This window comes from Centroberyx gerrardi, chromosome 7 (genome assembly GCF_048128805.1).
Source record: "Centroberyx gerrardi isolate f3 chromosome 7, fCenGer3.hap1.cur.20231027, whole genome shotgun sequence".
Taxonomy (NCBI): Eukaryota; Metazoa; Chordata; class Actinopteri; order Beryciformes; family Berycidae; genus Centroberyx; species Centroberyx gerrardi.
The window spans coordinates 10301412-10324482 of record NC_136003.1 but is presented as its reverse complement, the minus strand read 5'-3'; the positions used below and the strand labels follow the sequence as shown (position 1 = coordinate 10324482).

Sequence of the window (23071 nt, the reverse complement as noted above, 5' to 3'; positions counted from 1 at the left end):
CTGTGACGTGGGGCGGAGGGGGGATCCAGATACAGGTGTGGTCATGGCAGAAATCTCACTTTTCAAATGCCTGCTACACTGCTGCTGCTCCACCCCCTACATGAATCATGTAGAAAAGCCAGAAGTGCTGATGCAGGCCGAGAGGCACTTCGACGACGGCTACTACCACACCGATGTGGTGCGTGGTCACAGGTAGGTGCTGGGGCTGTCGGTCACAGCCAGGTGGAAGTACTCCGGCAGGCCGTCGCCCTGCAGGCTGCTGTTGGTCTCCCTCCGGCGGACCTTGGTGGACAGGGTCTTCCTCTTGCTGAAGTCCTCGCACCCGTCCGCGCGGTTCTCCAGGCAGGACACGATCATCTCCGCCAGGTCCTGCTGCAGCCGCTGGAAGTTCTCCCTAACAGAGAGAGGCCGGGATTTATTACTATTACTGCAAATTTAGCTTTTATGGTTATTAAGCTTTTTCTATAGCATGCAGGTGAGAGATACCAAACAGAGAGAGCGGATGTAGTGAGCAGAGATGGAAAAAGTGCTCAAATCCTTTACTTAAGTAAAAGTATAGAAGTAAGATGTACTTAAGGACCAAAAGTAAAAGTAGGCTACTCATTCTGAAGAACGGTCCCTTTCAGAGTGTTAAATTATTGATGCATTAACCTGTAAGAAGTATTTTAATGTTGTCGGTCTAACTGCTCCATATACTGTTGGGGAGTTTAAACTCTAAAAATGCATCATATTTTATGAGCTTATTGTATGTTTTGCATGTAAAACCTTATTTTGCAAAGTAACCAGTAACTCCAGCCGTCAGATAAATGTAATGGAGTAAAAAGTAGAATAATTCCCTCTGAAATATAGTGGAGGAAAAGTATAAAGTCTCACAAAATGTACAGTACTTGAGTAAATGCAGCCTACTTAGTTACTTTCCAGGACTGTGTTGTACTTACGCTGTCGGCGGTGTTGGTAAGTTGTATTCTGCCCCCGTCACGCCTGTTAACCAGTATGTCATCTCCTTGCCTTTACCCTATGGACCAGGTACACATGGACACACACACAGATCAAAGTATTACTCAGGACCTACACTTATGTTACTGTATGTATACTGAATAACCAACTCCACTTTCGCATAAACCCAAACCCTGCGTACCTTCAGGTAGGTCTCTCCTCTCTTTTCATACTCGAACTTGCAGTCTGTCCTCTGCAGGATGTTGATGGTGGACTGGCTCACATGGATTCTCAGTGCTGGAAAGACGACATGGGAAAGGTTTATCAGACTCTAACCCCCAGCTCTCAATTTAAACCTGCATTACTGTGAGTGTATTACATATGAGTTTGTGTGTGTTGTGTCTTACGCAGGCCTGTGGACTCCATGCGCGAGGCGGTGTTGACTGTGTCTCCAAAAAGACAGTAGCGAGGCATCTTGTTCCCCACCACTCCTGCTGCACACGGCCCTACAAAACAAACACGCATTTGTAACTTACACTGACACACTCATATATCGTCGCTGTCAGGTGAAAACCTTGTAACTCACTTTGGTGATTTTCATGTTTTAACTTCATTTGAAGAATTGCATGGTCTTCTATGGATTGTAAAAGTTCTACAACCCTTTGGCTTATGAAAACCTTTCAAAACCTATTGGATAAACTAAAGCCTTTCCAGTATATCATAGCCTTAAAGCAAAGCTACCAGACATGCTGTAAAGGCCACAGGGTGTGTTTTCTTTGCAGAGATGGAAATGCTGGATCTTTGTTACCTGAGTGCACCCCGATACGGATCCACAGAGGGATGCCAGGCAGGTGCTGCAGCTGGAAAGTCCCGACAAATGCCAGGATGTCCAGGGCCATGTGGGCGATGTCCACTGCATGCCTGTTTCCATTCCGCTTGGGCAAACCTGATGCAACCATGTACGCATCTCCTATTGTCTCAACCTGAGAGAGACATAAAAAAGAGGAGAAATAATGTCATTAAGATGATTATATGTCTGTGTAGAATAACATGCTTTTGGGTTTTATGCCAAAAGCAAGCAAGCTTTTAATTTTAGCTTTTAATTTTAGCTCAGGTTTCAACTACTTTCAATTTTTAGATCACTCTCTCCCATCCAGTCAAAATCTGTTTCAAATCTGTTCCATCCTATCGGAATGAATCAAGAGTTTAGAATTAAAATGGACAAACTACATACAACAACAAGAAAAAAACGAGTCCTTATGCAGCAGAATAGCCCTGCCTGAGACCTTCTAAGCCTAAATTTCTCCCTTGGCCAGGTTGCTGCCCCTTTGACTGACCGGTACTACAGTAGATGATCGGTTCAGGCATGAGGGACCCAAGCTTATAATTTATGCATGTATTGTTAGTTTTAAGTAAACTGTTATAATGCTTTTTTTTAAAATGCTGTTTTAATGCTGTTTTTATGCTGTAAAGCAGTGATTCTCAAACTTTTCCATATCAAGGACCCCTAATTTATTCCACATTAGAGCTACGGACCCCCATTTGATGAGATTTTGTCTCTTGGACCTAAATCTGAGAATATGTTTTTTTGTTAGATATGATTTTATCCAGAATTCTGTGACTATCTGTATTGTAGGAAGAGAAACATCAGTGAAACTATGATCAAAATAGTCATTCTTCTACATTCTCTAATTGTGTTAACTTGAAATAATGCTGAAGTTTAACAATTCATCAATTTGCTGGGGACCCCCTGGAACCCCCTGAAGGACCCCTGGTGGTCCCCGGACCCCACGTTGAGAACCGCTGCCGTAAAGTGCTTTGAGTTATTGAGAAAGCGCTACATAAATAAAATGAACGTACTATAAGCTTGCCTCCTGTCTGTCACACTGAGTACCTTGTAGACGTCATGGTGGTCCAGGATGCTGTCGAAGTTCTTGTAGATGTCGTTGAGCATGTTGACCACCTGCATGGGCGTGCTGTAGTGGCAGAGGGTGGTGAAGCCCACGATGTCGCTGAAATACACCGTCACCTCCTCAAACAGCTCAGGCTGCACTCTGCCCGTCTCCTTCAGTGAACGCACCACGGGCCTGGGGGAAAAACAGGGGGATTTCTCAACTGATGGCTTCTGATAACACAAAATGTCTTAGCTGTCAATTACATTTCAAACGCTTATGGATTATGAGATGTACATGGGAATATGTCTTTGCCTGGAGCTGCAAACGGCTCTCATGGTGGTCAAGATCAAGACTATTTAATAAGTACATTCATTTGGCAAGGACAATCATTGTTTTGCCTCGTATTTCTCTAACATTTGTAGTTAACAATAATTTTATAATAATATTAACCTGTATTTATATTACATTTTCAAATTGGAGAAGGAAAATTAGGTAAAGCAGTTAATGAATATTGAAATAAAATAAAATAGAATAAATAAATGGTTCCTGCCACAAGGATACAAGTGGAGTAAATAACAGACCAGGCCGATACGATAGAATTACAGACAAGGCAACAAGAATAGAAATAAATCAATTCATAAGAGCAAAAGATTATAAAAAGGCCTTATGATAAAAGCAGCAGTAGCAGGTGTGTAAAGGCAGCTTCTCTCTATTTGGCTGCTATCTCTATCTTTATTATATCTCTGCCATAAGATAAACCGTCATAGTAATCTGGAAATGATTCTATAACTGAACTGAAAGGTGGTCTCGCATCTCCCTTTCAACTTTTCAACCTCTCATAAATAACTCAACAGTGTATTTAGATATCAATCGATCAAGTAATGTTTATTTATATAGCACATTTTGTACAGTCGAATAAAATGCAATGTGCTTCACATTAGAGATAAAAAAATAAAGTGCGGAAAAAACTTATGAAAATAAGAAATCAATAAAATGCATAAAAAGAGAGAAAATGGAAATCAACAATAAAAACGAGACACAATAAAAAAAAATATAAAAGTAATAGATAGAATAAGATGGAAAAATTAAAGATTAAAAACAAAATAGCGGTTCCTATGAAAAAGTTTCAAGTTTATTTTCCATCTACATAAAAATGCATTGGAATTTTGACCTTGTGTTTAAAGATGTCAGTGGCCTCATCTCCCTCAGATGTGTATCTGTAGATGTAAACCTACCCAGGTAGCAGCATGAAGTTGAGGCGATCGGCCCTGTCCCTCTCAGCTTTGTACAAAGACGTTCTCTCTTCCACCAGATGCTCCAGGTTTCTGGAGTACATCTGCAGACGACGGATCAGATTGTCCATGTATGTCTCACTGGCCTGGTTGTGCAGGTTGCTAAGTTACAGGAAACAGGCAAAATGCAAAACGCCGTCAAATGCATTGATAGTCAGAGCTTTGAATTATTTGATGACATCGCTGAGTTATTTAGAAGGAGACTGAAGAGGAAAATACCATATAGCACTGGAGAGTATCAGAGTATCATTGACACTGTTGGGTAAATGATAGAGATGAACCTGGTCGATGGACGTGTGATGTTGACGTACCTGAATATCTTACGCAGGCTTCCTTCTATCTTCTTAAAGTCTGGCCTCCGTTCTGGGTCTTCATCCCAGCAGTTCTTTATCAGCATGTACAACTGTATCCATATGCACACAAACATACACACATGGAGAGAGAGAGAGAGAGAGAGAGAGAGAGAGGAATCAAACATTTTCCCTAATTTATCCAACTTTGATGAAACCAAGCAAGTATACAATATAATCTTTCATGCACAGAGCGTGTTAACAACAAATACCCGCAGCGTTTTGGCTCTTACCTCTGCCTCACTCTCTGATCCACCGTTTAAGTTGAGGTCAGGTCTGAAGACGCTCAGCCCACTGGGATACTGCACTCTGTATATCTTCTCTGAGGAACAGGAGGAACAGATAGAAAGCAACTGTCAGAGTCTGTGATGACTGTATTTACATATAGTGACTAATAGGAGGTGCTGTTGCATCACTTTGTCATCACTGTTGTAGAAATGATGTGCTTTTGCACAGGCTGCTGTGCCCAGGCAACTAAAAACGAGTCATACTACAGTAACAGTATATAAAATAAACTCACTAATTGCACAATCACCCTCATTCATTTGCATTGCCTCATTATCTTGGTATACCTGTAAGGTTGGAGCAGGTCTGTGTATAGAACGGGGCCCGCCTCATGACAATCTCATGGGCGATGATGGCATAGCTGTACACATCGCCTTTTTGAGACACACCGTCGTTACGGAGATGCTCCGGGGCCGTCCACACATCTGAGAGGAGAGGAGAGGGAGAGGAGAGGAGAGGAGAGGAGAGGAGAGGAGAGGGAGAGGAGAGGAGAGGAGAGGAGAGGAGAGGGAGAGGAGAGGAGAGGAGAGGAGAGGAGAGGAGAGGAGAGGAGAGGAGAGGAGAGGAGAGGAGAGGAGAGGAACACATATGACAATATATGAGAAATGAGTACCTTTAGGGTTTGATTGCAAAATAGCTTATACTCTATGACTTGACAACACTCTATACATAGTTGACATAACATTTAGCACAATTGAAATAAACATAGTTGAGCCTCCATCCTTGGTGCACACACATTTTTTTTAGATCAATAATCAACCTCATAGATGAAATGAAACACTCCGAGTCTCACCTCTCCCTGGGTGGAGGATGGTGTGGCAGCCAAAGTCGGTGATCTTGACCACCATGCGGTTGTCGACCACACAGTTGGTGGACTTGAGGCGGCCATGGGCCTCAATGTTACTGGAGTGGAGGTACGACATGCCCTGTAGCAGATACAAGGACGGAGAATAGCACTGAACAGGGTGGTAAAGTGTCGACTGACAATGGAATAATCTGTTTTTGCCTTTTTCCTGAAATGTAAGGTTGAACACAATACTATGAGCTAATTGATTAGCACTCCTAATACAGCTACAATAGCCTGAATATCCAAAAAGAAAAATCTACATCCCCAGAAAAAAACATGATAACAAAACCAAAGGACCTATAAATACCTTTGCTATGTCATACATGACTGATATCTTGAACTCCATGTCCATGAACGTTTCATCAGGGTAGGAGATCCTATCATTAAGAACGTGCTGTAAATAAAACAAGAGAAAGACGCTTATTTTTTATATTCTGATTTCACTGTGATTACGTGTGTTCATGCATGTAGAAATAGCGTCCAGAATTTTCTTTGCTATGCGTAAGCAGTGTCCTGTAAACTGTGTGTCAACGGCTTATCAGATGAGCAATAAAGTCCCTGTAAGTGGGAGGAAAACTAGGCTGCTGGTCGTAAAAACCATCTACTCATGTTGTGCCCCTCCCCAAACCCTCAGCCACATGTCCCACTCAGGTGTGTAATGTCATATCAGCAGCATAGGAGAAAGGCCAGTTTTTGTGTGTGGGTTGTGCACATGGCATTGCATCATGAGGCATATTAACTTTTAATCAATCAATCATTTTGTACAATCAAATACAGTACAATGTGCTTCATATTAAAGTGCATGAGAAACAATAAAATGCACTATAATAAAAGGGAAATTAACAATAAATGGAGAAAGACAGCAAGACAGAAAAGGATTAAGATAAAAAAAGAAAAAGAAAAGATTAAGAAAATAAGAGTTCCTATAAAAGGCTAAACAGGTAGTTCTTGGGCTTGTGTTTAAAAATGTCTGTAGTGGTCTAATGTCTATCTTGGCGATGTCAGTGCTGATACATACTGACACATATGGTAGAAGAGCAACAGGACCTGATACGTAGTGCAAAGGGAAAATGTTTGATGGATTGCTCTTACCCTGAGGGAGCCCCTCTCACAGAGCTCAAACACCCCAAACACGCCATATTCAAACTTCACCGTGCCGTAGAACTTGGTCAGGTTGTAGTAATCAATACGCAGGAGCTGAAATGTGGAGGAACGGAGTGGGAGGGGAGTGAGTGACAGGGAGGTTAGACAGAAAGGGTAAAGAAATGTTAAATTAAATGTTAAATGATATGATAACTTGATACTCTTCAACACAACTCATGTTAATAATAACATATGACAAATGTGTATAATTGTAAACCAGAAACATGGATGCGCTGAAAATGGCCCATCCTTTATAAAAGACTAGAATGGAAACCTCTCCAGGCGACTTTTCTCACTCGTTCATTCGCGCTCTACTACTTTTATCACCGAGTTGTAAGACAAAGCCCTAAATCTCATTTATTGGCAGGGAGATAGAAAGCCACAAATGACTCTCATAACTAGGAAAATCCTCAGCCGTTAAAAAGTTACGATATGCAAACTAGTGGTCAAGGCTGAGCGTCGTCCGTTACCACTCGCAATGAAGTTGGCTTGTGCAAACTAACCAGGAAGGGAAAGTGAATGTGGAGTTTAAGAGGAAGGAAAAGAGGAAGACAGGCTTTGTTTACAGACCTGCAAAATGTGATTTACCACGCGCAACTGCTACATTGCAATGTCAGACTATACTCTTTTGGGATATTTTTGATGGTATTTCTGCTGTATTAGATAGCAAACAGGAAAGCAGCAATAAAGATGAGAGATAGAAAGGATGATTCATGACAAAGGTCATGCGCTGGTCTCAAACCAGCTACACAGCGTACTTGGCATTTGTCTGCTGAACCATCATATACCGCCATATATTAATGTCAATTTTTTCTAATGCCTGCATGAGCTCAGAGTAAGAGGGGTCTTACAGTGTTGAGCTCAATTTTCTGGTTCTCGCTGAAGTTTCCGTCTGCGTGTTTCAGCTCTTTCAAGATTACAGGCTGAAGGACATGGAGAGAGGATGCATTAATCACACAGTCAGACACAGATCAAAAAGGCTTTACATAAACCATTGTTTTATTTCATTCTTCTTAAATCCAGATGTTCTTTTGGGAAGTTGCAATGCTCTGTGATACCTTTTTGTCATAGCGGCCCCGATGAATGTGATATGTGCTGTCCTTCCTCTTATCCTCATCAATCTGTTAGCCGCACACACACACACACACACACAAACACACACAGTAATGATAATGACTGATAGCCCAATACAGCAGTTCCTTGGTTCATTATCTCAACAAGTACTAAGAGTTGCTGAGAAATGATTGCACTCAAATGCAATCATTTGACAAATTTCATAATTTCATAATATATATAATACCTAACTTCCCCTGATTTTATCTTATCTTGGTTTATCTCATCTAATCTCACCTGACATGGGTCAGGTCACACCACTTTACATCACCTCATGTCAACTCATGTCATCTTATCTCATTTTAATCTCTCATCTCGTCTCATCTTATGGCAATTCATGTGATCTCATCTCATTTCATTTTGTCTCATTTCATGTTCTCATCTCATTTTGACTCATTTCATGTTCTCATCTCATCTCAGTTTGTCTTATTTCATGTTCTCATCTCATTTTGTCTCATTTTGTGTTTTCATCTCATCTCATCTTGTTTTATTTCATGTTCTCATCTCATTTTGTCTCATTTCCTGTTTTCATCTCATCTCATCTCATCTTGTTTTATTTCATGTTCTCATCTCATTTTGTCGCATTTTGTGTTCTCATCTCATTTTGTCTCATTTTGTGTTCTCATCTCATCTCATTTTGTCTCATTCCATGTTCTCATCTAATCTCATCTCATCTAATCTCATTTTATCTAATTTCATGTTCTCTTCTCGTCTTAAATCCTCTCATCTCGTCTCATTTCATGTTCTCATCTTGTTTTATCTTGTCTTATTTCATGTTATCTCATCCCAATTCATGTCCTCATCTCATATCATCTCATCTAATTTCCTGTGATCTCATCTCATTTCATGTTCTCATCTCATCACATTTTGTCTCATTTCATGTTCTCATCTTATCACATGTTCTCATTTCATGTTCTCATCTCATTTTGTCTCATTTCATGTTCTCATCTCATCACATTTTGTCTCATTTCATGTTCTCATCTTATCACATTTTCTCATTTCATGTTCTCATCTCATCTCATTTTGTCTCATTTCATGTTTTTGTCTCATCTAATCTCATCACATCTCACGTTAAATCCTCTCATCTTGTCTCATTTCATGTTCTCATCTCGTTTTATCTCGTCTTATTTCATGTTATCTCATCTCGATTCATGTTCTCATCTCGTATCATCTCATCTAATTTCATGTGATCTCATCTCGTCTTGTCTCATCTAACTGCTTATTGATGAGCCCACAGTGAAAACCTGATAATGATACTGATAATCTAAGATGCATAGTGCAGAGCATGTTTACCTTCAGAGAGACCTCCTTCTCGTCCAGCGGGCCAATCAGGTCTGGGTTGATGTGGGACCACTTCTTCTGGATGAAACGCTCCTTCCTGTTCTGTCTGTCATGAGACACACGCACAAAACACACACACACACACACACACACACACACACACACAAATAAAACATGCACACACACACATACAGGAGCGCAGGGGGAATTTATGCGATAACCTTCTTGCTTTGCTGGTTTACTAAGTTTACCAATCATGGTAATTATAATAATGTCTAAAAATGATTGTGGTAATGATTTATTGATGTTAAAATGCCACTGTAATAGAATTAGAAAAGAGGTGTCTGCTTGTCTGTTTACCTGTAGAAGATGAGAGCGATGGCTGTCACCACTACCACAGTGATACTCAGAACTATCACAATGATATTCTGCGGATTCGAGCCTGGACACACACACACACACACACACACACACACACACACACAAGGGCATTCACAGGTAAGAATCCACAGTGTCGCCTGGCATAAAGGCCATGAAACAACGCTCTATTTCTATATGACAATATGACTTTAAACGACAGCCTTGTTGACCGTATGGTGAAACAGTCTTTAGGCTGCAGTGAAGTGCAACATAAACCTCTAGCCACCCACTATCTACACTATCTCTACACTATCAGTGTTTATGTGTGTATTACCACTGAGATTAGCTGGCCGGTCCTTTGGCAGACCCCCTGCCCAATGCAGGTCGGGGCTTGTGTCCATCACTGTGGTTTTATTCCGAGACGTGTCGAACACAAACAGGGTTTTGTACTGGAGAGGGAGACAGAGCAGCGACAAAGGGTCATCTTAAAGCAATATTCCACTTAGTTTTAACATGGGGGTTATTTGGCACTTGACCGCCATGAAAACCAGAATATAAACTACTCACCAAGATCAGATGCAGCTGGACGAGTTTGTAGCGTTTGGATTTTTACTTCCCATTCATTTGAATGAGGCCACGAAAATAGCCTGAAAACTGACATTTAACACGTTGGTGAACAGATTGAACAACAGATCCCGCTACTGTGATTTTCAACTGACTGTGGGTCCAACATTTTAGAACAGAATTTCGCCGAATAGCATTTTTATTGATAGAAGAGAACATAGCGGAGGGATACTATTTAGTTTTGGGAGACCAGATCTACTTTTATTTTTAAATACTAATTTTAGTGTAAACCAAGAATAGAAATGCAAAACGATGAAGGACCCAGAATTGTTTTGTTGTTTTAAAACGGGATATGTTGTTGAATCTGTTCACAAACTAATGGGAAGTAAAAATCTGAAACCTACAAACTCGTCTCAGCTGCATTTGATCTTGGTGAGTAGATTATATTCTGGTTTTCATGTCAAGGGTCAAGTACCGAATAACCCCCATGTGAAAACTAACTGGAATATTGCTTAAACACTCAGTCGTTAAAGGAAGGCCGAGGCGTTAATGTTTAGCGGAAAACTGGACTATTTTAATGACTGAATGGATAGTGGTCTGACCTGGCCAGTGGTCTTTGACGTGTAAATCACAGAAAAGTTGGCGTCCCTGTCCCCGTGCTCATCCAGCTCATAGTGTCCTCCCATACCTGCATGCAGCCAACACACACGCACACCCACACACACACACACACACACACACACAGGCAGACCAAAGTAAGGAGAACTTTTCAATATACCATAGATTACATTTCAACTGAGTCTTTATTGTGAAAGAAATCAAAGGTTCTAACCATAATGTGTGACCTATATGTCTTTGCTCTGGATTTGATGAGGATAGTGTGACAGAATAATGAAACTTGGATTTACACAAATTCAACTGGCAAATCCAGCTATTTTGCCATGAAAAGTGACATAAAAAGTGGTTCATTTTACCCCGTTCCCTCCATTCCACATATGTTAAAAGCTGATGGCTGTCTTATGTTTTACTGAGTTACCGTTTCTGCTGGAATCTCTTTTCCCAAGTGTGAAAAATAGTAAGACTGATCCATCTATTAATCCAAGTATATTGTAAGTAAGTATATTGCCATCTCTCAATTGTTTCATCAATCATAACAGTTACAACTATAATGAACTATAAATTCATTACCAATATCTTATGCCAACAATCCTGGTAATTTTTCACACTATATTTGTAACAATAAAGTTACAACAATTCAATTCAATAAACACATGCCACTGATCTCATACCTTCAAACGAGGCGTTCCCAAACGGGTTTTCATTGAGGGGCAAAGCAGTGGATTCTTGATTTTGCTGCTGACTGAGCACCCTCTGCCTCAGCACATGGCCGAACAGCAAAGCCCCGTCATGATACCCCGCCACATAGTCATTTATCTGCACAGTGGAGAGAGAGCAGGTAGAGAGAGAGAGAGAGAGAGAGAGAGAGAGAGAGACAGAGAGACAGAGAGACAGTCAGAGAAGTAGCGGTGACATGAGGAACTACTGTTAGCTGACAGCAGTGTAAAAAGTGACGTGGTTGCTGCAGGTGTGGTTGGGTGTTACAATCGTGGCTCACTGTATCGTTGTCTCCTCCATAGTCGTAGTTCCTCTGCGGCAGAGTGACCACCAGCACGTCCTCCATAACCACACTGGATGTTGTGTTGACATAATACTCCGGGCTAGAGAAAGACAAAGGCATCGTTTTGACCCCTCCCAATTCTACACACTGTCTGCTGTTCCCATTCATGATGAGAGTGGATAGAATTAATCAAAATATCACTGAAATCAAAAACATTGAAAAACTGAAGGTGAAATCAGGACCAGGCTTACTTATAAATGTCAATGAGAATGAACATGATGTCCGGGTCAATCTTTGTCCTCATCTTTATTGAAACGATGTCATTGCGTGTCCCACACAGGATGAAAACTGAAAGAATATGAAATCAGTTTCAACTGTAAAGACAGAGACAATGTGTGAGGTGTAATGTACATTTGACCAAATTCTGTCACTGCTACAGCTGCAACACTTACATTAAGACACCAGCTACAAAATATTGTTTTCTTACATGTTTCACAACAAAATGTCAGCACTTTGCTCTATTTAGACAGTTTTGGCAAGACAATAATGAGTAATAGTTAAGATTTTTACTGTCCCATAGCACAAAATGGCCACAGTATATCAGTAGGAGGTTGATAGAGTTGCTGATGATGAATGCCAATGACTCAATAATTACCATGCCAGGTGCTGAAATTTCTGGCTAGGATTTCAATTTCCAGATTTTCAATTATTCAATTCTAATTCAGTTTTGGAACAACAACACTGAGTATGAGCTTCTTGGTCACTGATAGAGGTCGATAAAAGTCATAGATTACCTAATGCCCCTTTTAACGTTAATGTATAAAAATACGTTTGGTCAGAGTGAAACTTTCTTTTCTTTAAACAGAAACGGTTAAAAACGACAGTGTGTTGAGTCATAACATAACTACACTGTAACTCAATTTCAAGACACAAGACACCCACTGTTGCTGTATCTGTTTGGGGTGGTGAGGGCCTCCTGCAGCTCGTCCTCGCCGCGCAGCATCTCTCTCTGCGTCGATGTGGCAAAGGCGGCGGAGGGAGCTTCCATGGCATTGATGTACCTGCAGGGACAGCAAGGGGGTAAAACTGCAATGAGTGCATGAGTGAGTGTGAGTGATGCTGTCTATATATATCTATACATCTCAGTTGTATCAAAGCTTAAAAATCCTTTTGTAACTCGTCTGCTTCTCTTCATCTACATCTCCTCCTTTCTGATTGGTATAGATTTAATAAGGGAAAACAATAAAAGATCATGGCTTTTACCTGGATTCACCTCAGCAGTGTACTTCAAGAAAAGAGTAAGTGTTCCTAATGCTTTGTACATTCAGTGCATAACTGCATAAGTGTTGTTGTTGTTTTTTTCTTGCAGTCCTGAACATTCCTATCCAGATGCTCCTCTGATTTAGTTTGCTTTAGTTCATTTTACTGTAGTCCAGTTTAGTTTTAAAACATGTAAAACTGAATACAGTCAAAAGGAAAACTTCAAAAATGACACTGGAGAGGTGGAAGAAGCGACAGAGAGATTCGGAGTGACTTCCCCCCACCCCCCCCCCCACCCCCCGTGCTCTCTCACCAGAAGCAGTCCTCAGTCGTTGCGGTGTTGTTGTCCTTCCTGTAGACATAGACCCGCTCCCAAACGCCTGTCTTAAATGGGCAGGTTTCCTTCATGAAGTGGAGGAAGAAGTCCGCGATCTTGCGGGCCGGAGGCAGGATGCGGGTCAGTTTGGTCTTGTAGTCGCATGACAGGCCGAAGCTCCCAGCGGAGATGACGGGAATGCTCAGGCTCAGGTCAATTTCCTCACTGAGACGGATGACAAGGGGTCGAAGGTCAGAAGTCAACAAAAACATTGGTCGATTGGGACTGGTATCGTGAAGTGACACAGGAGAGAGTCATACTTACTCCACCAGCATGAAGGTGGCATACGTGCAGGAAGGCCCCAACATGACACATCCCACCGCTCCATCATTCTGCAGAACACAGCGCGTTGCAGTTATTCTGTCTTCACAGGGTAGTTAGCATATGTCATGTTATATTAAACCATTTGTTAAACACTTCTTCATGGTGTGTATTGCTCAATGGGTAGACCATGGCACTAACACCGCTCCCATACTGCATGAAGAAATTAAAGGAAAAATCCACCTCAGATACTCTTACACTCTTAGAGCTCATCAGTCTGTGATGTTCAGTGCAATCCTGCTGTAATTTTGTGATGAAATGTTGTAATTTACTTACTTGGTGAACCCACTTTCCCTCAGCCTGCCTCATCTACTACTTTAGTTAGTGATTTCCTACATTTCCCAGAATGATTGTTGACAACCCTTTGAGAATGAGCCTGAACTTGTTGCAGTCAACTGTGGGTTATGTATGTAGGTGGAGAGAGCGATAGCAATGGTGACAGTCAAAACAGTCAAAACGCAACATGTCCTGTGGCTGCATTGCATTCTGGTCTATTGAGGCTGCTGTCAGTGGAGAAATTGGTCTCTCTTCCTCTTTTATGATGGATTTCTCCCTGTATGATTGTTGAACATCGGTGCAAAATGGCGGCTCTAGAAAGAAGCCCTCGCTCTCTGAGTCTGAGGGACTGACACCAAAACCAACATTTAGGGTTGATTTTAAAAGCATGGTTTGATAACTATCCTGTCATGGGGCAGTGGACGTGTGACTGTCCCAGTTGCAGATGTTATTACACTAAGCCGGTAGAGAATCAAGTGTGATTCTGAGGCGACAGGACGATGGACAACACTCACATGCAGCTTCTTGATGATGGCCACTCCCTCACAGGTGCTGCTGCCGCAGCCCTGCCGGTTGTACACCGCGGTGTTGAACCCGTTGAAGTTAGCCGTCAAAGTGAAGTCTAAACCTTGGGTAATGGAAAGAAGATAAGAGTTATTAATACATACCAAAAATGAACCCATTAATCCTTTTGCGTTATTAAGATTAGATTAGATTGATTTTATTGTTCACTATAGTGGAAATTTGACCTTTGATTTCTCCCACATGTTTTTAAAAACTAGAAAAATAAAAATACACCGCAGCAGCAAGAGAAACACTGAATATTTCAGGAGTTTCGTTACATAATGAGATGGCAGCATCTGATAAAACGATTGCTGTGAAAGTAAAACTTGTTATAAATATTATTGAAATCAATAATCTGAACCTTTCATAATAATAATAATAATAATAATAATAATAAGCCTTAACAGGATGCAGTCATCTGTATTTTTGACTGATGAACATCAAACAACATTTTTGTTCCAAAAATGGCCAGCATTTTGGAATGAAACACATCATTTATCATTTTTAAAACTAGTCACTAATCCTCCCCAATGGTGAATTGAGCTCTCTGCTTTTTGCGGTATGAATGATTCACTGACTCTACTGAAGTATCTGACCTGATCAACCCTTTACTGACTTCATTTGGTTTTGTTTCAGTGATGAGCTCTTTAGTCTTGGCTGTATCATTTCTAATTCACTTGCTTGATAGAACAAACCAAGGTGGCCTGGTCATTATTGATGTTGTCTCTCAGCAGAAACCAACAAGGGCAATCTCATCATTTGTGACTCAACATGAACAAACAGACTCATCGTGGGAGATTGGTTTTTTGATTTTCATTGATTATCTTTTCATTCAGAGCTTTGAAATTGTATATAACAACAGATTCAACAACATATCCCGCTTTTATGGCAACAAAGCATCCTGGGTCTATCATCATTTTGCCTTCCTATTCTTGGTTTACACTAAAATTAGTGTTTAAAAAAAAAAAAGTAGATCCGGTCTCCCAAACAGGAACTATCTCTCCTAAATGGTATCACTCCGCTATGTTCTCTTCTATCAATAAAAATGCTATTTGGCAAAATTCTGTTTGAAAATGTTGGACCCACAGTCAATTGAAAATCACAGTAGCGGGATCTGTTGTTCAATCTGTTCACCAACGTGTTGAATGTCAGTTTTCATTCTATTTTCGTGGCTTCATTCAAATGAATGGGAAGTAAAAATCCAAACGCTACAAACTCGTCCAGCTGCATCTGATCTTGGTGAGTAGTTTATATTCTGGTTTTCATGTCAAGGGTCAAGAGCCAAACCCTCAACCCCCATGTTAAAAGTAAGTAGAATATTGCTTTAAGATGACATTTAGTTACATTTGAACATCAGGACATTACAGTAATGAGCAGTCATTTGTGAAAATTGGAAACTGAAGGAATGAAGCCCTGAGATGCACCTGTGCTTCAAACAGCCTCACCATAGTGGGCCACGTTCATTGAAACTCTGATCCAATAAGGCCGCTGTTGATACTTTAAGATGTCATTGTAAAAGAATATCAGTTTGCATAGCATAGACTGCTGAACTAAAATCAACAAAAAATGATACGCCACAAAAGATATAAAACTCTTTCAAACTGTTCTTTCCAGACAATCTTTTTTTAAGTGAAAATAAATCTGTCAACAGAGTGAGGTGATTTGCCTTGTTTCCAACACAGCTTTACTTGTTTCCAGAATTTTCTTGCATGAAGTGACTTGAAACAAGTGCAGTGACCAGCCTTATAAAGATAAGATTTAAAGACTAAATGACTTGTGAAGGTGACTGTTTTTTGTTGTGCATGCAAGATTCTGGCTGTTGGATGTGTTTGGAAATTAGCAGGAGGTCAGTGTAGCCTCTCACAGAGGAAGTAAGGCAGATGCTGACAGCTTTTTCCATACATTTAGTGAGAAGAGGAAGCTAATCTGAGATCTTTAAATACAAACATATGAATGATGAACATATAAATCTATGTAGCTTTATTGATGGGGCATTGTCGGTTTGGTAAACTTGCCTTCCTTCTCCTTGCCTCAATAGCTTGACACTAAAACATGAAACTATTCCAACACTATTTTATTAGTAGGCTATTGATCAGATAACACTTTAATGGATCTCTAGTAATAACCATAATAACCCTAGCAACAAAAGCTATTGATAAAACAATGTAAGCCAACTTGTAACAACCAATATGTATCAGATTTTTTGCAATTTTGCCCCATCACCATATTATCTCCTATTAACTGACATACATTAGATTGAGAGATCCGGGCCATTCCAGTCTCACCTGGCCTACAAACCGTTTGTCCAGAGAGGCTGTTCATCATAATTTAGGCGACCTTACAGAAATATCAGTCTCTACCTGCTGCATTGTTCCGTTCCTTGTCAATTTCAATGGCTCGTAGCACCGCCGCCTTGACGTACTCCAGACTCCACTCATAGGTGTTGTCCTCCAGCAGCACAACATTCATGGTGTAATTAGGTTTGGATGACCAACAGTTATCCAGCATCTGGTTGGCGGCCACCGCCACTATCAAGACTCCCAGGTACGGCAAACTGTGTGCGCTGTACATCGTGACTGTTCAGATATTTGTTTTCCCCCAAAAGTCTATATGTTTCCACAATGTCTACATGTCAAAAAAAAAAAAAAAAATCCAAATAGAGACAAGGCTGAATCCAGGTTTTCACATTTGTTCACCAGAGCAGATCATATCCAGCGTGGAGGAAATAAACTTTTTCAAAAGCTTGAGCCAAACCACCTCGGTAGATGAAAGAAAACGTGGATCGAATCCAACAAAAGCAGACTTCATCCACGCTGGTCCTGTGTAGAAAGCCTGGGATCGGTGTGTCTGCTGCTGGGTGCGAGCTCGTCCACCTGTCCTCCACGCGTTAATGAACAACTGCCAAGTGACAGTCGGTGCGCCAGTTAAAGAGAGGGAGGGAAGGAAAGAGACTCCCACACTCCATCAAGACTGACGCCTCAGTTAGGAATTCACTGAGATCATAACTCATTCTGTTTATAAACATGCAGGTTAGGCCTGCTTCCATATTACACCTCATATTAGTAACAGCAACGGTTGCAAACTGATTTCCAAAACTCCTGAAAAAGTGAGATTTGGATTTGTGTACTGAATAAAAACCAATGTCCAAGTGGTAGCCTATACTTGATATTATCATGTAGTAATTGTGAACATAACACACCAATACCATTGTTTCATGTATATTTGACAACAGCAGATGAAATCTAGTTGTGACTGTTAGATTGGAAGCAGAAAATGGATCCTGAGGTAAAGGAATGCCAACCAGCTGACTGACTGAGGCACAAACCATATAGATACAGATGGCAAGGAATCATTAACAACATACATGGAGACAAAGGAATCAATACAAGTCAGATTATGTTTTTTTACACACTCCAGTACGTCCCGAAGACTTCATGTTCGGAGCAAGCAGGGGAAAGCTTACATGGCGAAAGGGGCGAAGGTCACAACAGGCCATAAAAGTGAAGGCTTTGTGTGGAGCTGATAAATATTGTCTGTTATAAAAGCAGGGTGGATTAAGCCTGTAAAAGTCTGAGCCAGACCACTCATAAACCAGCATAGACCAGCCTCATTTTGTGAAATACAGCTTTATTTCTCATCATAATGCATCACTATCCTAAATCAAATGTGTAGATTGCAAACAGACAGAACTGGTTTTGGGCAGAAGGCAAGCATGTAAACTGAGCTTGGAGTTGTATTCTTATTCATTTAGATGCAAGAAGGCCACTAAAATTACTTTTTCCACTTATTAATACTTTTGACATGTTGAAATGTAGTTCTTTAATTGCTTATCCACTGGCTCAAAATACCCTCAAATCAAAATATACTTTAACCTCATAATAATTTTTTATTAATTGCATGGTAAGAAGAGAACTCGGTCTATTGATTGTTTCACTATCAATCCCTCCCCACTTGAATCACTTTTATTGCTCCATTATCATTCTCATACTAATATGCTCTTTGCTTCCCTATTAATCAGAAGAAAAACAATAATAACATTGTGTTCAGGTGTTGCCTAATGCAGGTTCACTGTGAGTGTGCGGGTAAAAGATCATCAATATCTGAAAATTTCTCATATCATATATCATATATATCATATATTGTAAAATGAGATTTATATCCATGACATTTATATTTGAAGGATGATTGTTTTATGTGAATGTTTGGTATAAGGTCACAGATTTGTTAAAAAAAAAAATACTTTTTAATCTCCTCAAATGAGGCAGGGAGGGAGAAAATTACAGAGGAAAAAAGATGCTTGGTGGTAGCGTTCAACCCTGTTTTTTTCCTCATCAAAAAAAAAAAAAAAAAAAAGCTGATGTCCATCATCCTGACTGCTGTTTTGTGTCCTGTAACGAACCTATAATTAACACCAAAACCCACTATTACAATATAACACTCTGATACCACCACATAAAACAAACAAAAAGTATGTATTTGGTTCGTTCACACAGAAAAATAAAGGTGCGAACTGGAACCGAAAATGGTTCTTCGGAGTGATGCCGTAGAAGAACCATTTCTGGTTCCACAAAGAACCTTTCAAGAACCTTTTAAAATCTTCTTAATTCTTAATTATTGGATGGTGGGTGATCTCATGAATGTGGAAAACAACCAAACCCAAACCCAAATATATTGTGCAAATGCAAATGAAGCTATAGAAGGGCAGATAAACAAAAACACAATGCAGGTGTCTAAGCAAAGAAGTGCAGAAATGGAACCATTTTCAGCACCTTTATTTTTCTCCATGTTGCTCTGGATTCACAGAACCTGCAGCCCGCAGCTTCCTGCCCGGCTGCCATCTTGCAGGGTCGTAAACACCTTAAACAAACACACACATCTGACACCATAATAGCACGGTTGGCTTGGGACATCCAGTGATTTAGTCCCGTCACAGCTTCATGCTAAGAGGCCTTCCGTCTCAGCACACCCTGGGTTATTATCAGGGGGGAGGAAACAGTAATGTGTCAGAAGGAACAAGACTCTCTGTTTTATTGTCTCATCACAGCTATTTAATCACAGCTGAGCAGTAAGATGTGATGCTGGTAGCAGTGTTTGTTATTGTTATTCTGAGAAAACGGGTCCCACTGAACACTTTCCACTGGGCAGAAACATAGATAAGGAGGCTATTTTGATGGAAGTCTTCACCTACTCTTGCAAAGCACCCACACACACAGGCACGCATGTACACATACACACACACACACACACAGATATAGTCTTTTTATAAGCTTGCTTTCTGTAACAACTCTAAGATTCTTAATTCTTCATCCTTATTTATTCTTGCCTAATGTATTATTGACAGATTTTTATGAACTCTTATCATACTCTACTATTATTCTGTATATACTCTCTTTATTCACTTTTTAGACTTGCTTTTACTTAACTTGTTTTTCTGGGAATGTACTTGTATTGTTTATTTTACTTTGTCATGTATCCTTTTCCTACTATTATAACTTTTCTTTTATTCACTTTTTATACACTGTAACTCTGTTTTGATAAATGCTATATAAATAAAGTTTTTATGATGATGATTATTATTATTCATGTCATTATTATTATTATTATTATTATTTCTAAAGACTACAATGCCCATCAAACTGTAGCTCTTTGTGTTTAACCTTTGTGTGATGTAACGGCAGTATCCTAAATAATCTGCTATAGCAAAGTGACACAAAATCCACACAATCCATTTCTTAGCAACCTAACACTCATCTCTCACTCTCTCACACACATCTATACACACACACACACACACACACACACGGACGCCTGCAGACTGTGTGGTACTCATGAACAAATACATCTCTCTCTTCCACAAATGGTCTTGTAAACTCCATAATGCCCATAACTTCAGAACTGTACGCTGTTAACGCTGTATGTTCCCCTTACATCAAAGCTGTAAAGCCTTATATCCTCCAGGATGCATCCTGCTTTGAACATGCTCCCTTACAGGCAATAACACATCATATAGACTCGCTGCCCGTCTGTCCAAGCTCTCCTCATTCCCTGTTGTCTCACTACCCCGCAAAGGAAATATTAAGCATTAATATAAAAACCAAGTCAGGGTCTCTTGCATCATGAATCTGCCCTCGGCTAAAGCTGAAGCTGTTTATCCTGTTAAAATTCCCAATGTGGAACTGGATGATAACAGTGACACCAGTTTCTCCTCACCGCTGGCTTTGTTTACTTCTCTGGATTCAGGACTCTGTTTTGTTTTGTTTTTCCAGTCCCAGTTTGTCTGACTGAGCTGGTGATGCAATGACTGGTAACATGTGGCAGCAAACACAAGCTTTGAAAGTATTTTGAGGCTTCGTTGTTTACATTCATATTGTCTGAAAACATTTCAGCAAAAATAGAATTTGAATTACTGTGGGATCTGGACTGTGGGACTCTTCGATAATCAATGAACTCATAACTGTTAACTCAAAAATGTAGCTGATTGGGAGTTGAGTTTTGTTTGAAATCCTTTACAGACTGTAAGAATGAGTCAGAGTTTCTTCAGTGCAGAAAGGGAACATGGGGAACGAGGTCAAAGTCAGACAGCGAGACATGTTTGTAATTTAAACAGCTAATGATTAGTCTGTTTATGATTAGTCAGTAGTTGCCCTCTGCTACCTCCTTCCTTATACAATTTGTCCATATCGATTAGTAGCTTATTAATAGGCTGTGTACTAAAATGACCCTGATAAAGCCAAACTCCATGGCTTTCAAAGTATTGAGGGCAAATCCAACAACTCAGACATACTGACCAAAGGGGTCAAAACACACACACACACACACACACACACACACACACACAGTATGCCATATTCAAGACAAAATGAGTCATATTGCTTTTTGCTGTGACATTAACGCCGGTTTTGAACCTCAGGCCCAAGCAGCATTGATTTATGATTGCTGTGAAATGCGGAAAAGATAAAACATACCAGTGATTTATGGTGCCAGTATTAAGCTTGTCAATTGCTGCAATACTGCCCCGGTTAATCACCTCTGCCCACTGTTTTATCATGCATTATCAAAGAATTCAAGTTGCTTTGAAATTGCCATGTTTTTCTTTTTTGCTCTGTGTATAGATCTAAATAGGAAACAACAATTCACTTTAAGATTCAGATGCCACTTACGAAAAAAATCACATGCGAAAAAAAGCATTTTTCACATATGAATTGAAATTTTCACATGTGCCTTGAATTCACATGTGGGTTTTCACATGTGACATGTTTGACAGAGTGATATTGCACATTTGATATTGATGCTGTCTGGCCTCCTCTTGTGAACAAGACTTGAACATCAATTCAATCAATACAGCAGTGTGACAGTGGGCGGACCTCATATGTACATAATAATGTTAAACCCAGTGGAATTTCCTCTTGTGCTATTGATTCTGACATTAGCATTGAGTGTGGTGGGGAATTCGGTGACCATATTTCATTAGGTAGAAGAACTTCTGCATTGCCACAACAACATGATACAACTCACTGTGTCTAGTGCCTGAGACAGTATATTTGATGTGTTTTGGTCAGTCTGTATTTTAAAACTTTCACCACCACTATCATCTCTTACTATCTTCACACAGCTGACTCACTAAAGTAAGGAAATGCATTCATTTCCTGAAAGGTCTCAACTGTCAGTGAGTGAATCCTGTTGCTGAACCTCCTGCCTGTTTCTCTCTTCCGTTCTGCCCTCTTGTGGATGTCAGGGCTTAGTGGGGAGGAAGTGCTCAACATGTTCCCTCATCTGCAAATGTGTCCTCAATCTGCAAAAAAGTGGGTCACCCTGCCTTCAAAGAATTTCATTAGTTTGGGTTCCAATGGAGAGTTTTAGTGTCACATGGTCTAAAATGCTATTTCAAAGGTTTTTTCTATCTTCCAAAGAGTAAAATTCAGGGGGGAAATTATAAATATTTATGATTTTTTTTGGCATGAAAATGGAAAAATTAGGAAATAGGAAATAATTAGGAAATAATAATATATAATATGAGGAAAAAATATCAGCTATTGGCAGCTTCAGTGCAAAAATATTCAAATATATAAATATATAAATATCTTCAAAAACCCATCTCAGTCAAACCTGATATGTAGGCTACTGTATCATACAACATTTTGCCCCAGCAATGAACATTTTCCAACATCTCTCCCTCTCAGCTGCAGGCCTGCCACTGGAACTAAACAACTGATAGGATTATGGACATTAGATAGTAATTTAATCAAGAGTAGGAGGCATGTGATTGCAGCCTATAGAAATCCTAACAGGCTACTGAATGCATTTTCAAGAGGATTCCTACATGAAATGAAAACCAGAGGGCTGATAAACAGTTTTCTTAGAAAAGTTACAAAGCCCTTTAAAATAAATGGAACATACTGTATTACGAAACGCATCAACAAACAGTCACCTATAAAAAAGAGAACATTTGCACTGCTGGCTCTCTTAAGGCTCATATCTTATTGTAAAGGATAACAGAATAGACGTGAGTGATGTATTTCAGGAGTAAACAGATTCTCCATAATATGAATTACATATTTTACATGCTAATACACACTGTTCATATCACACA

The 23071-nt window shown here is 40.0% G+C and overlaps 1 protein-coding gene across 1 annotated transcript; it reads right to left on the bottom strand.

Annotated features, from left to right (window-relative positions):
• Positions 1–186: 186 nt before the first annotated feature.
• On the bottom strand, positions 187–17052 carry gucy2ca (guanylate cyclase 2Ca). Its single transcript, XM_071902050.2, has 27 exons — positions 16842–17052; positions 14433–14545; positions 13585–13652; positions 13258–13485; positions 12627–12745; positions 11936–12032; positions 11682–11784; positions 11356–11500; positions 10669–10754; positions 9837–9951; positions 9503–9584; positions 9155–9248; positions 7807–7869; positions 7600–7671; positions 6698–6802; positions 5913–5999; positions 5552–5684; positions 5046–5183; positions 4707–4795; positions 4435–4526; positions 4067–4225; positions 2831–3023; positions 1745–1919; positions 1344–1442; positions 1139–1233; positions 939–1015; positions 187–394 (listed from the first exon to the last, which is right to left on the bottom strand). The coding sequence occupies exons 1-27, from the start codon at positions 17050–17052 to the stop codon at positions 187–189; spliced, it is 3246 nt and encodes a 1081-aa protein (XP_071758151.2).
• Positions 17053–23071: the final 6019 nt, after the last annotated feature.

What these genes read in the sequence shown, in the direction of transcription:
- gucy2ca (XM_071902050.2), bottom strand. Translation starts at nt 17,052, where the DNA reads ATGTACAGCGCACACAGTTTGCCGTACCTGGGAGTCTTGATAGTGGCG. An exon ending in ACGACTGAGGACTGCTTCTG is followed by an intron (nt 12,746 to 13,257) that starts GTGAGAGAGCAC and finishes CTGTCCCTGCAG; the next exon opens with GTACATCAATGCCATGGAAG. An exon ending in GGGGCCGCTATGACAAAAAG is followed by an intron (nt 7,672 to 7,806) that starts GTATCACAGAGC and finishes CATGTCCTTCAG; the next exon opens with CCTGTAATCTTGAAAGAGCT.